Below are 14804 nucleotides of genomic sequence, written 5' to 3' on the forward strand. Positions count from 1 at the left end.
ATGGGATCTATTGGATGCAAGCTTTAAAAAAAAAAATTAAATTGCTGTTAGTGCCATGGCCTGATGCTGAGGAGCATTCCTCTCCTTTGTAGCAATCAAAAACAGTTGCACTGAAATATTAATTAGTCTAAAGCAATTTGAAGTATCCTCAAGATGTCATTTCATTCTATTCATCTTTGCATCAGATATAAATCCAAACCTCATTAGCCACATATTCCTTTTGATATGCCCTTCTCTCTATTCCTCATAACAATCAGCACTATTCTTTCAAAGCTATATCATAGAGAAATGCAGAACAAAAATAAGCTCCGGCCACTGATTCTGTGCTAACCTTCAGCTAAACATTCACTGTTATTCTCCCACATCCTCGCCATCTCACTACGAAATCTGCCAATTACTTGCACACAAACGGCAATGTACAATGGCCAATTAGAACAACAACCTATCCCTCGGTGTCAGCAAGATGAAGAAGCTAGTTATTAATGCCAGGAAGCGTGGTGGAGTACATGCCACAATCAGCAGCAATGGTGCTGAAGTGGAAATTGTTGAGTTACTGGTTTCTTGGTGTAAATATTATCAAAGATCTGTCATTGACCACATTGAAGCAACAGCCAAGCAGGCACACCAATTCCTTCTATCACCTTTTCCTTCTCTCCAGAGATGCTGCCTGTCCCGCTGAGTTACTCTAGCATTTTGTGTCTACACACCAACACCAATACTTCTTCAGGGTATGATGGTTCAATGGACATTTATTGTCACATATGCAATTAAACATGACATAGTGAAATTCATGTTGCTTATAATGCCGACGTGTTTGGCGCTATTTCATCAAGTTTACAGTCCCGGCCTAGCTAAGCATAGCCGTGGTATCCTCCGCCACTTCTCCACCGCTGCATGTCTCGTCCCGTCCACGCCCTCGGCCTCTTGGAGCTGCGCCCGGTCCAGCCACACTTCAGGCTGTTGTGGGGCCTCCAATGGACAACTCCTCCATCGCGGCAGTGCCCTGCCTCCCACAGTGGGTCAGTTTAACAGACCTCTGTTCGACTTCTTCCACACTGGGCGGGCCTCCGGCTGGATTCCCAGTCCGTGACATGGGTTCTCGATCCGTGGCGGGCGAGCTGGACCTTCTGGGTGGGTTCTAAACCTCCATCCACGGCGGGCGAGTCGGGCTGGGTCCACCGTCCACGGCGGGCGAGTCCCTGGTCTCCAGCCGGCGAGTCGAGCCTATCAGGCGGGTCTTCGGTCCGCAGCTCCTCTGGATACTCCCACCGCACTCGGCTCCACGGGATACTAAAATTTGACATGTCTCCAATGACTCTTACAAGCATCTACAGATACACCATAGAAAGCATATTGTTGGGTGGTATCACAGTTTAGTTTGGGAACAACTTTGTCCAAGACTACAAAAAATTGCAGATAGTTGTGCATTTTGCCTGTTCCATCACACAGGCGAGGCTCCCCACCGACCAAAAACACAACATAACCAATGACTGTTCCTCCTTCCTTCCATTCCTTCTCCCTGCTCCCATTGGGCAGAAGATAAAGAAGCATGAAAGCACATATTGCATTGGCTCTGTATCTGGAACTGTTGCATTTATGGTACTGAGAACTATATTTTCCATTCTGTATCTTTCCCTTTACTTAGTTTTCAGCAATTTTCAGGCATGCTCTCTTCACTGTCTTCTGGGTAGTTTGCCCCTGAAGGTATTCTAGATTTGTTGGTATTTTCATCGTTTTTTGTCTTTTTTCCCCATTCCTGTTGCTCTGATGCCTGTGTTTTTCTTTCTGATTTTATCTAATTTTATCTCATATCTAATTTTACATTACTATGAATTTTACCCATCGATTTGCTCTTCCATGTCTCATTATTTTGTGGTATATTGTAAACTCCACCAATATAATGGACTAGAGGCAGAGTTGTACAGCACAGAAATGAGCCCTTTAGTCCAACACATTCATGCCAACCTTTTTTCCCTATCTGCACTAAACTTTTTTTGCCCACATTAAGACTCGTTCTCTGCTTTGTTGATGTAAATGTCTGTCTAAATGCCTCTTCAATGAATGAATCGGATCTGATACCCACTGACGGTGTTCCAAACACCAACCACTCTGTGTATATAAAAAACACACACAATTTAGCCCTTTAGCCCTTCAAATTTCATACATCTTAAAAATGTGCCTCTTGTTTTTGATACCACTACCACAGGCAAAAGATTTTCTCTATCTATGCCTCTCATAATTTTCTATACTCTTATCAAGTCACCTCAGCCGTCTTCATGATATGGAAGGTGTAAGTGACTATGATTGCTATCATGTTATGATTGCTGTAAGTGACTACTTTCATTAATGAGACAAACCAATCTGAGAAGAAAGTGGTTATGATATTTTGGTTATTTGTACTTCATCAAAGTTACTACTTTATTTGTAGATGTTCCTCAGTTTTGTAAAGTTGGTATCAGTCAATAGGTCACTTAAACTATCAAACATTTTTGGTTTCATCAATCGATAAAAGCATTTAATTTAACTTGAAATTATTGCTTGATTTCAGAAAAAAAATTGAAGTTAAGTGTGACAAATTTCCCGATTCACTTAATGGAATTCTTGTATAAAGCTGAAAGCCTTTGGACCCAAAAGTAAGTAATACAAATTTATAATAATTTAAACAGATGTTTACATGTTGTTGTGGTGCCTGTTTGCTCAAAGATGCTTCATGGTTTTTACAGGCCTCTGGAAAATGGAATAACACCGTTTACCTTTCCCAAGGCAAAGTTAGCGTTATGGGATCCAACACCGCTTGGTGATGCTGTAAGCCTGCAGCTTGCATATTATAGGTACGAATCTCAGATTCTATTCATGTTCCTGTCTATGTCTTAATTTTAGCAATTTTTTCCTTAGGAGTTGCAAACTGATGTGTGGCATTGTATCATTTCAATGATTTTTTGCATTGCTTTCTGTATATAGTTGTGCAAAGACTCAGCTGAATTTTAACATCTTTTTGATAGGTTATCAGGAGCAAAGCTTTGTAGTTACCAGGAAAGTTTAATGCATATAAACAAAAAGAGTATAAAATAATGAAATCACGTATGCATTCGGAGTTATTTTTGTTTTAAATTTCTAGCAATTATTATGGATTCTACTTATGTAGGGAAAAAATGCCGGTTTAAATTGAAGGTAGACACAAAATGCTGGAGTAACTCAGTGGGTCAGACAGCATCTCGGGAGAGAAGGAATGGGTGACGTTTCGGGTCAAGAATCTTCTTCAGACTGATGTCTGGGGAGGGACAAAGATAGGATGTAGTCGGAGACAGAAAGACTAGTGGGCGAACTGGGAAGAGGGAGGGGATAGAGAAGGGAAGCAGGGAGTACCTGAAGTTAGAGAAGTCAATGTTCATACCGCTGGGGTGTAAACTGGCCAAGCGAAATATGAGGTGCTGTTCTTCCAATTTGCACTGGCCTCACTCTGACAATGGTGGAGGCCCAGGACAGAAAGGTCAGAATGGGAGGGGGAGTTGAAGTGCTGAGCCACTAGGAGATCAGGTTGGTTGAGACGGACTGGGCGGAGGTGTTGGGCGAAATGATTGCCGAGCCTGCGCTTGGTCTCACCGATGTAGAGAAGTTGACATCTGGAACAGCGGATACAATAGATGAGGTTGGAGGAGGTGCAGGTGAACTTGGATTCTACTTAGATATAATAACCACTTTTAAAAATTAAGGAAACGAGGAAATAAAAAATAAGTGAGTGAAACAGTGTGATTAAAAACAGAAAAGTCTGAGAAAGATGCTGCAGTTTGGTCCAGATGTTGTGAGTAATTGGAGTGCCACAGAATGAAGAAATTAAAATAAGAAATTGAAGAAGGAAGTCATAGAAGTGACAAGATGGCGCTTTCAGAAATAGTTCCTCGAATGTTTAAAGAGCTCTTATGACTTGTTTCATGATATAGGGTTGTAAATTGGAAGAACTGCATGCACGTGCGCATGTACTTGCTGAGAGGAACCTTTTAGGTTGTGGGCAACTTCACTGCTTCAACCTGGCAATTGTGAGCAATGCTGCACATTTCTCCTAAATACTTAAGCTAATTTGATCTTTGCTTTTATAACCTGCTATCATTATTAAGAACATAAAACCATACAGGACAGAAATGGGCTCTTCGGCCCACTAATCTCGTCTGCCTATACATGATCCATATCCCTCTATTCCCTGTACTTCCATGTGGCTTTCTAAAAGCCTCTTAAACACCATTATTACGTCTGGCACAACCACCCATGGCAGTGCGTTCCAGGCCCCCACTACTCTCTGTTAAAAAATTTTTTTAATTGGCCACACATCTCCATTAAACTTTCCCTCTCACCTTTGAGCTATTCCCTCTACTGTTTGACATTTCCACCTTAGGAAAAAAGTTCTGACTGTCTACGCCCCTCATAATTTTTTTTCCTACTACCATGTATCACCTCAACCTCGGACGTTCCAGAGAAAACAATCCAAGTCTATCTAACCTCTCCCTGTAGCTGAAACCATCTGATCTAGGCAACATTTTGGTAAACCACCTCTGCACCCTCTCAAGTCTCCACATTTTTCGTTTATGGGATGTCCAGAACTGTATGCAATACTCCAAATGTGGCCTAACCAAGGTGGGCTTTCTCTTTCTGGAGTCAACAATCAACTCATTTGTTTTGATGACAGTTGTTCTGGCACCATTCAGTCAGATTATCAATCTCCCTTCTATATGACAACTCATTACTCTTACCTGTAATTCGTCCCAACAAATGTGGTGTTGGTGGTGAATTCAAAGATGGAGTTGGAACTGCATCTGGCTACACAGTTATGGGTACAGAGTGAGTAGAGCAGGGGACTGAGCACACAGCCCTGCGGTGTTCCTGTGCTAATGGTTTTTGAGAAGGAAGTGTTGTTGCCACTGTGACTGATGAGGAATGCCAATTGCACAGGAATGAGCAAAGATCCAGTTCCCCGAGTTTCATAACAAATTTCAATTGGATTATAGTGTTGAACATTGTCCTGTACTTTATGTCCAATAGCCTGATGTTTGTATTCTTATGGTCAAAGTAGTCCACTGCTGAGTGGAAAGCCAGCAAGGTCACATCCCCCATTGATCTTTTGTAGAGGGTTTTGCTAAGGTAGTTGATCTGCATTATAACCAACCTCTCCAAGCATTTTATCACCACCCATGTTTGTGCCATCGGGCGGTAGTGATTGAGGCATATCACCTTGCTCTTCTTGGGTACAATTTTATTGATGCTCTTTTAAAGCAGATAGGAATCTCGGTCTGTAGTAATGAGGTTGAAGATGTCTGCAAAAGCTCCAGCCAGGAGCTATGCTATGCAGGTTTTTGATCTGCGGCCAGATATACCATCGGGTCCAGGCACTTTCAGAGGGTCCACCCTTATAAAGGATCTTCTCGCATTGGCCGGAGATCCTGAGAGTACTGTGCTATTGGGAGTGATAGGGGCCCAAGAATTCACATTGATATTTTCCCGTTCGAAGTGAATGCATTGAGCTCACTATTGCTTAAGCTGCCATTTGGTTTTACCTTGAAGGAAGTGATGGCATGAAAGCCCTGCCACAAATGCCAAATATCTGTCTTGCCCTCCAATTTAGAGTGTATCCTTATGACATAGTATAAAAGATTATTTAGTGGTGGGGACGGAGAGATTGGTATTGTAATTAAAAGCAATAATTAAAATAATTACATTTAAAAGCAAGCGTTGTGTCCGCTAATGTGTCATATTAGTCCTTTTCAAAAGATAGTATTGAATAGCAGTCAGTTACGTAGCTGATGTCTTCACAACTCAAAGTAAGCAAATTCAGTGCAGGTTATTATTCAAATTCTAGATAGTTTTGGCACACATCAACATTTTCCACCAGATTTAGCAGTGCTTAAATTGTAATTTCTGTAGACAATATAAAATGAAAGTCAAAATTGTTTGCTTGAAGACTACTACTTTCTAAGGTGCGGTGGGGTAGCTCTGCTGGTGAGGGATGAAATTCAGTCCCTTGCGACGGAAGACATAAGGACTGACGAGGTAGAGTCACTGTGGATTGAGTTGAGGAATTGTAAAGGCAAGAAGACACTAATTGGTGTCATCTACAGATCCCCAAATAGTAGCCTGGATGTAGGGTGTAAGATGCAGCAGGAGTTAAAACTGGCATGTAAGAAAGGTAATGCCACTGGTGATGGGGGATTTCAATATGCAGGTAGACTGGAAAAATCAGGTTGGTTCTGGACCCCACGAAAGGGAGTTTGTAGAGTGCCTCCGAGATGGATTCAGAGCAGCTTGCAATGGAGCCTACCAGAGAAAAGGGAATTCTGGATTTAGTGTTGTCCAATTAACCAGATTTGATAAAGAGAACTCGAGGTAAAGGAACTGCTTGGAGGTAGTGATCATAATATGATTAGTTTTAATCTGCAATTTGAGGAGAAGGTTAAATCGGAAGTGTCAGTGTTGCAGTTGAACAAAGGGGACTGAAGGCATGAGAGAGGAGCTGGCCAAGGTAGACTGGCAAGGGATCCTAGCAGGATTGACGGTGGAACAGCAATGGCAGGAATTTCTGGGCATAATCCGGAAGACGCAGGATAATTTCATTCCAAAAAGGAAGAAAGATTCTAAGGGGAGGAGGAGGCAACAGTGGCTGACAAGGGAAGTTAGGGATGGAATAAAACTAAAAGAAAAGATGTATAACACAGCAAAGAGTAGCCGGAAGCCAGAGGATTGGGAAACTTTCATAAGACAACGGAAGGTAACAAAACGGGCAATACAGGCTGAAAAGATGAAGTACGAAGGGAAGCTGGCCAAGAATATAAAGAAGGACAGTAAAAGCTTCTTTAGATATGTTAAGAGAAAAAGAGTAGCAAAGCCAAATGTGGATCCCTTGAAGGCAGACACGGGTGAAATTATTATGTGTAACAAGGAAATGGCAGAAGTGTTGAACAGGTACTTCGGAACTGTCTTCACTAAGGTAGACACAAACAATCTCCCAGATGTATTGGAGGACAGAGGATTTAGGGGGGTAGAGGAACTGAAGACATTTTCATTAGGTGAGAAATAGTATTGGGTAGACTAATGGGACTGAAGGATGATAAATCCCCTGGGCCTGATGGTCTGCATCCCAGGGTCCTCAGGGAGGTGACTCTAGAAATAGTGGACGCATTGGTGATCATTTTCCAATGTTCAATAGATTCAGGATCAATTCCTGTGGATTGGAGGATAGCTAACGTTATCCCACTTTTCAAGAAAGGAGCGAGAGAGAAAACGGGGAATTACAGACCAGTTAGCCTGACTTCGGTGGGGGAATGATGCTGGAGCCAATTATTAAAGAGGTAATAACGGTGCATTTGGATAACAGTAAAAGGATAAGTCAAGGTCAGCATGGATTTATGAAAGGGAAATCATGCTTAACTGATCTTCTGGAATTTTTTTGAGGATGTGACAAGACTTTCAGAAAGCCTTTGATAAGGTCCCTCACGGGAGATTGGTGACTAAAATTCGAGTACATGGTATTGGGGGTAGGGTGTTGACATGGATAGAAAATTGGTTGGCAGACAGGAAGCAAAGAGTAGGAGTAAACCAGTCCTTTTCAGAATGGCAGGCAGTGGCGAGTGGAGTGCCGCAAGGCTCGGTGTTGAGGCCGCAACTGTTTACCATATATATTAATGATTTGGAAGAGGGAATTAGAAGCAACACTAGCAAGTTTGCAGATGACACAAAACTGGGTGGCAGTGTAAACTGTGAAGAGGATGTTAGGAGGTTGCAGGGTGACCTGGACAGGTTGAGTGAGTGGGCAGATGCATGGCAGATGCAGTATAATATAGATAAATGTGAGGTTATCCACTTTGGCGGCAAAAACAAGGAGGCAGATTATTATCTCAATGGAGTTAGGTTAGGTAAGGGGGAGGTGCAGCGAGACCTGGGTGTCCTTGTACACCAGTCACTGAAAGTTGGCATGCAGGTACTGCAGGCAGTGAAGAAAGCTAATGGAATGTTGGCCTTCATAACAAGAGGATTTCAGTATAGGAGTAAAGAGGTTGTTCTGCAGTTGTATAGGGCCCTGGTAAGACCACATCTGAACTATTGTGTATAGTTTTGGTCTCCTAATTTGAGGAAGGACATCCTTGTAATTGACGCAGTGCAGCGTAGGTTCACGAGATTGATCCCTGGGATGGCGGGACTGACATATGAGGAAAGATTGAAAAGACTGGGCTTGTATTCACTGGAGTTTAGAAGGATGAGAGGGGATCTTATAGAAACATATAAAATTATAAAAGGACTGGACAAGCTAGATGCAGGAAACATGTTCCCAATGTTGGGCGAGTCCAGAACCAGGGGCCACAGAGTAAAGGGGAGGCCATTTAAAACTGAGATGAGAAAAAACTTTTTCACCCAGAGAGTTGTGAAACTGGTGAATTCTCTGCCACAGAGAGCAGTGGAGGCCAAATCACTGGATGGATTTAAGAGAGAGTTAGATAGAGCTCTAGGGGCTAGTGGAATCAAGGGATATGGGGAGAAGGCAGGCACGGGTTATTGATTGGGGACGATCAGCCATGATCACAATGAATGGCGGGCTGAATGGCTGCCTCCTGCACCTATTTTTTAGATTTGGAGATACAGCGCAGAAACAGGCCCTTCGACCCATTGCCGCCCACCGATCCCTGCACACCAACAGTAGTCCTCCGCCCACTAGGGACAATTTTTACATTTACCCAGCCAATTAACCTACATGCCTATGTTTTCTATGTTTCTATAATATTTTCTATTGGGGTTACTTTAAGGGCCTTCAATGGTTTCTTTATTTTAGAAAGTTAAGTATCTATGCCAGAAATGGATTGTATCAGTAAATTATTTACAAAGGTAAGCATCTTTTGCCTTTCTAATTCTATTTGTAATCCATTCCACAGAAACCCGAAGTTGCGTGTCTTAGAGAAAACCTTGCGTCTGGTTCATCGCCATGCTAAGCAGAGTGAAAGCAAAATTTTCTCCTGTTTCCTCCTTGGATCAGCTGTAGTTGATGATGGTAAGTTCACTACAACTGATTTCAAAAAGATTTTTCTTCTCTCTTTGTAATTTTGGAATCCAGTGCCACGTGTTTTTTAGATTAAAATTACATTATATTTTCTTACCGATTCAATGTCATTTAATTCACCTTGATATCCAAAAATCTCTTGATCAATCTTGAATATTATCAGCAACTGATCATCGTTTTATGTTCAGCGGGACATGCACAGCATTTTGTGTCTACATTCAATTTAAACCAGCATCTGCAGTTCTTTCCTGATCATTTTATGTTCTGTCTGTATCTTCCTGTCTGCATCTTCTTCCTAACCCGCGCTGGAATTCAGCATGGATTCTTTAACAAACTTGGATATTGTACTTGGTCTCTTCTTGCAAATCACAGATGAAGATTGTGACCAGTTGGGGCTCCAGCACAATCCATTTAACACTCTGCCAATTATAAATGACCGGTCCTATCCTGAAAATGACAGGAATAAACGTATCATCAACTCGCAGCCTTTCTGAAATTCTAAATGTATAAACTTTTTTTCTTAGCTATGTTATTAATTACAAACTCAAGTCAAAAAGCTCCAGAATTTCTTAAAACACTCTTTTTTGTAAATCCATGCAAAGGCTGCCCAGTGGTATTAATGACAAAATTAAAATATTAAACTTTAAAAATCATTTTTCAGTTTGTGGGTCAGGAAAAAGCTGTTATATGATTTTTTTTAATAATTGGAGAAATTTCAATAATAGATACATTTCTTTTCAATAAGAGGCCAATGGTTTTAAAAACCAGTTCTCACCAAATATTTTTGGAACTATTATTTTGGCAGATTTCCAATTTTGTCAATAATGTAAGTTTAGTGCTTTTGCTACTTTTCTATTAGACAAAAAATGCATTAATTTCTTACGTACATCTTACTGAACAGTTCTTGCTGGTTAGATGGCAAAAGGAGGAATGCCAGATGGCACAAAAGGAATTGTGTGTGCAGTGGGGTAGATCCTGATATTCAAGATGTTAGATTTGAGTTGCAAGCTTCAGACTCCCATTATACATCTGCCACACTGTTCTGAATTACTACTACACTCCAGTGACTGCTTTCTATTTCTTCATGATCTCCCCGAATACATCACCCACATCATATCTGATTCCAATTTTCCCCACCTCAGGATGGTTGCAGGTGATTAATTTCAGGATCTTGTTATCCTGTGCACAATTGCTTACTTCATTGGGGATCTCATTCACTTCTTGGTAATCAATGATGCTTAGTGCGCAATACTATAAAATTCCACTCCTTAATGCTTTTAAATTCTGGGTTGACCTAAAATTGCAGAGTCCAGACCTTAATTTGTCTTGATATTCCTTTGAAAAATATTTAATATGATTTAATGTAATTCTCCATCATCTTTCTCTCTGTTCTGTTTCTCATTTTCTCGCATTGCATTGCCATCAGTGGATCTTTATCATCAAAATTTTCCCAGTTGTGATTTTCACATGCTTGCTTTGAGTTGTTACTTCTATGAATTGTTTCTTTTGTAGACCTAACGATGCCAGTGCATATGTTGTTCTTTGCTATTGAGATATATGGCTGAGTGCCATCCTATAGGTGTCCAAGGGCCTGACTACCTAATTTAATTAATAACATTTTATTTTTTAAACTTTAGACATCTTTTTGTAATAATTTTTTTTTTAATCTAGGTTTTTAAAGGTGGGGATGTGCACAAAATAGTAGTCTAAACAAGTCTCTTGTTCAGCTTTTATTCAAACATCAGTTTGTAAAAATGTTTACTTGATTGAGTGAGTATAATTTATCTCTCAATGCAGATGATGAAGGTGTCACACTAACTATAGATCGCTTTGATCCTGGGCGAGAAGTATCTGGACATTCTGACAAGATTCCAACAGCTCATCTTCCAGGTGATTTTCTCATTCCGTGCACAGTTGATACTCGAGGACCTGTTTCTAAACGCATCAACGTCTATGCATCTGAGGATTTCAGTGCTGCATTTAAGGTAATTACAGAAAATAGACAGAAAAATGTGGGTATTCGCTGCAATAACAATATTTTTATTTTCCTCTTTGTTCCAATCTTGTTCATTTGCCTGCTATGTTAGTCTGCTGTTGGCTATTCGTACAAACCTACAAACTTTGTTTTTTAAAATGTGAAAGAAAACTATTTGGATTTTTGTGTTTTCTTTTGTTGAATCTATTGAATTTTCTTTTTATTACTGAAACATTTCTTGTCCCTAAATTGTGTGTTTATTTTCTACACACAGTTAGATTGTGGTTGTTGTTCATGTAGGTGGAAATAAAAGTAAAACTACAAAATAGCACACTATGGAATTAAACATTAATAGGTGATTGAAAAGTACTTATATCTCTGTATCTGCAAAGCGAGGAAATCCTTTGTCATCATGCTGTCTCAACCTACTTGCAGTGAAGTAGACAACTAAGCAATGCTTTACTGTGGTCTCCTCCAGCAGTTTGTTGAGTTGAACAATCAAGGTGATACCCTTCTTTTATGCAATTTTAAAACATGCTTGTTTTCTGTCTTCCTCAATCTGATGAAACATCATCCAGAAATGTTGACTGTTTATCTCTCTACAGATGGTGTTTGACTTACTATTTCCAGCTTTTTGTTTGTATTCCTTGGAATAAGATTTGTTTTGGAAGTGCAGCGATCTTACATTCTGTCATTTTCACAATGATCTTGTTTCTGCCAGCAGGAGGATGCAATCAGCTGTTGTAGTTTAGGGCAACACTGACCACACTATTTTCTTGTCCTTGAGAATGTTCCATTTATTTTGTGATTTGGGGTGCCCTGCTTATTCCAGTATTTATGTAGTACCCATTCCAAATTGCACTTGAGAATGGTGGCACATTACAATCTTGAACTGTTCCAATCTTTCTGTTGAAGGTATTGCTAAATATTTTTCAGTAAAGAATTTAGACCCACCAACGATGAAGGAAACCCCTGAGTGCTTTGAAGTGAGTGTGATGTGCTGACTTGATTGTGACCTTCCCAGTCATAGTTGGTATAGGTCAGGATCTGGGACGTATGGAGTCTTGCAAATACTTGGAGTTATGTGAAATTGTGGCGTAGAAGTGGGATTGCCAAACCCAATCATCCATGCTGACCAAGATACCCATTTAAGCTAGTTCCATATGCCTGCTTTTGCCTGGTATTCTTCTGAGCCTTTCCTGTCCTTATCCAAATAGCTTTTAAATATGCCTCAACCATTTCCTCTGGAAGCTGATCCATATGCATACCACTCTCGGTAAGAAGTTGCCCCTCGCATCCCTTTTAAATCTCTAAGCTTAAACCTGTACCTTCTAGTTTTTATTTCCCTCTCCTGGGGAAAAAGACACTGTCCTTATCTATGCCCTTTATGATTTTCTACCCCTGTATAAGGTCACTCCCTCACTCTCCTGCACTCTGTATAATAAAGTCCCACCCTACCCATCCTCTCCCAATAATATGTGCCCTCAATTCCTAGCAGCACTGTCAAAAAATATCTTTGTACTCTTTTCAGCACAATGACAACTTTCCAACTCGCAATGATAACTAAACTGTACACAATACTGTAGGTATGTCCTCCCCAGTGTCTTGTTCAGTTACAACATTACATCCCAACTCCAAGACTCAATCGCTGATGAAGGCCAGCAAGCCAAATACTTTTTTCACCACGTTTTGTCTACGTTTTATGCTACTTTCAGTGAACTGTGTACTTGTACTCCTTAATCCCTCTGTTTTACGACACTTCCCAAGACCATGCCATGAAAATCCAACCCAAGTTTGCCATCCCAAAATAAAGGTCTGAATTGAACTTCATTTGCCATTCCTTGGACCACTTACTTAGCTGATCAAGATCCCACTATAATTGTTGATAACCTTCTTCACTATCTATAATATCACCTTTTTTAATGTCATTTGCAAACTTACTACCTATGCTTGTTGTTTGTAATTTATATAAACAATGAGCCAAGCACCAATCCCTGTGGTACGCCATTCTTCACAAGCCTCCACTCTAAGTAAACAACCATCCACCATCACCCACTGCTTCCTAGCATCAAGCCAATTATGCATACAATTAGCTGGCTCTCCCTGAATTCCATGCAATTTAAACTTCCAGACCAGCCTACCATACGACTTAATATTTTTAATCTCATAAATGTATTACTAGTCAGTATTACCAGCCAGTTTCTCTGGATGAAATGATCCTTGCCCAGAATAATTTTGACTGTTTGTCTTTGAATTATTTCTTTTGTGTTAGATTGATAATGTAGAAATCAACATGCATATCAGTAATTGTATTTGATTTAATTTTCCAGATGCTACACCACTATTGCAGTAGCAAGGAATCGATCGACTCTTCTAAACTTCTTACAATGAGAGGACACATTACTTGCATTGAGAAATTGGATAACTTAACCCTGGAACTTCATTGGGCAGCTGTTACTGTATCAATAATTTTTGATGCCACTCCAATCAATGCAATTCCCATAATCCCTACAGCTTTGGCAAGAAATTTAAGCAGCCCCAATAACATTGCTCAGATTCAGGGCACACATAAATTTGGGTGAGTTGGACAAGAAAATATTTAATGTTTTTTGAACTTTTACAATGTCATGTTGAAACTGGTCCAATAACTGCCCAAATGTGATTACCTCTGAAAACACATTTTTTTTAAAACATGCTGCTAAAGACACTATATCTAAGCACCTGAAGGTGTTTCGCACCAAGCCATTTATGTGGATATTGGGTCAATAGTTTTAAGAGGGAGGGAAGCAAGTTTTGCAAGATGGATATGTCTGAATTATAGTTATACAGCACGGAATCCGGCCCTTCAGCCCAATTTGTCTATGCCAACCAAAATGCCCCATCTATGATAGTCCCACCTGCCAACATTTGGCCCATATGCCTCCTAAACCTTTCCTATCTATGTACATGTCCAAAGATCTTTTAAAATGGTATTATAGTATCTGGCTCAACGACCTCCTCAGACAACTTATTCCAAATACTCACCACCCTGTAAAACAAAAAGTTGTCCCTCAGGTTCCTATTAAATCTTTCCCCCTCATCTTAAACCTATGTCCTCTCTGACCTCACCAACATGTTGTACAACTATAACATAACATCCCATCTTTTATACTCCGTACCCTGACTAATGAAGGCCAATGTACCAAAAGACTATTTTACCACCCAATCTACCTGTAATGCCACTTTTGGGGAACTATGTACCTCTACTATTTCTAAATCCATCTGCTCCACAATACTCTCCAGGGACCTGCGATTCACTGTTAATGTTTAAGGAAAAAAGAAACATCTGCTTTTGGGGATTCCTCATTGTGCTTTACATTATGCTTTAGTTATTTTAGAGATGTAATCACAAATATAGAAAGCAACTCAACAGTATTGTACTCAACAATGTGCTAATGGCCCAGAAAACAGTTTTTGCAGTGTTGGAGAAAAAAATTTGCATTGCCAGTTGAGTGACAAGTTGCAGGGCAATGGGGAATGAGTTGGAGAATTTGACAGATTCAATTGTTGCATTGACAGCCGGCATAAACTGAATGAACCAGGTTACAGCCTCCTGTACAGTTATAATTCAACCATAATAAGAAGCTGTGTATTATTCTCCTGTTATTCTCTAAACAGTAACTATTTTATTCCCCAAGAAAGGAAGCAGTGTGCCAGTATAGTTGCTATTTTGCAAATGAGACACTCTGGGAATGCATCATTTTATTTGCATGAAGGTATAAACCTGTTTTCATGAATTCCCATCTGCTAATTCAG

The 14804-nt window shown here is 40.3% G+C and overlaps 1 protein-coding gene across 1 annotated transcript in view; it reads left to right on the forward strand.

The window, feature by feature from the left end:
* stil (STIL centriolar assembly protein) overlaps positions 1-14804 on the forward strand; it is a 40307-nt gene that overhangs the window by 2526 nt on the left and 22977 nt on the right. Inside the window, exons 2-6 of the mRNA XM_078407972.1 lie at positions 2549-2633; positions 2724-2831; positions 8910-9025; positions 10832-11019; positions 13340-13587. Of these exons, the coding sequence (XP_078264098.1) occupies positions 2593-2633; positions 2724-2831; positions 8910-9025; positions 10832-11019; positions 13340-13587 (701 nt within the window). The 5' untranslated portion in view covers positions 2549-2592. The remainder of the gene's footprint in view (positions 1-2548; positions 2634-2723; positions 2832-8909; positions 9026-10831; positions 11020-13339; positions 13588-14804) is intronic.

This window comes from Rhinoraja longicauda, chromosome 11 (genome assembly GCF_053455715.1).
Source record: "Rhinoraja longicauda isolate Sanriku21f chromosome 11, sRhiLon1.1, whole genome shotgun sequence".
NCBI lineage: Eukaryota > Metazoa > Chordata > Chondrichthyes > Rajiformes > Arhynchobatidae > Rhinoraja > Rhinoraja longicauda.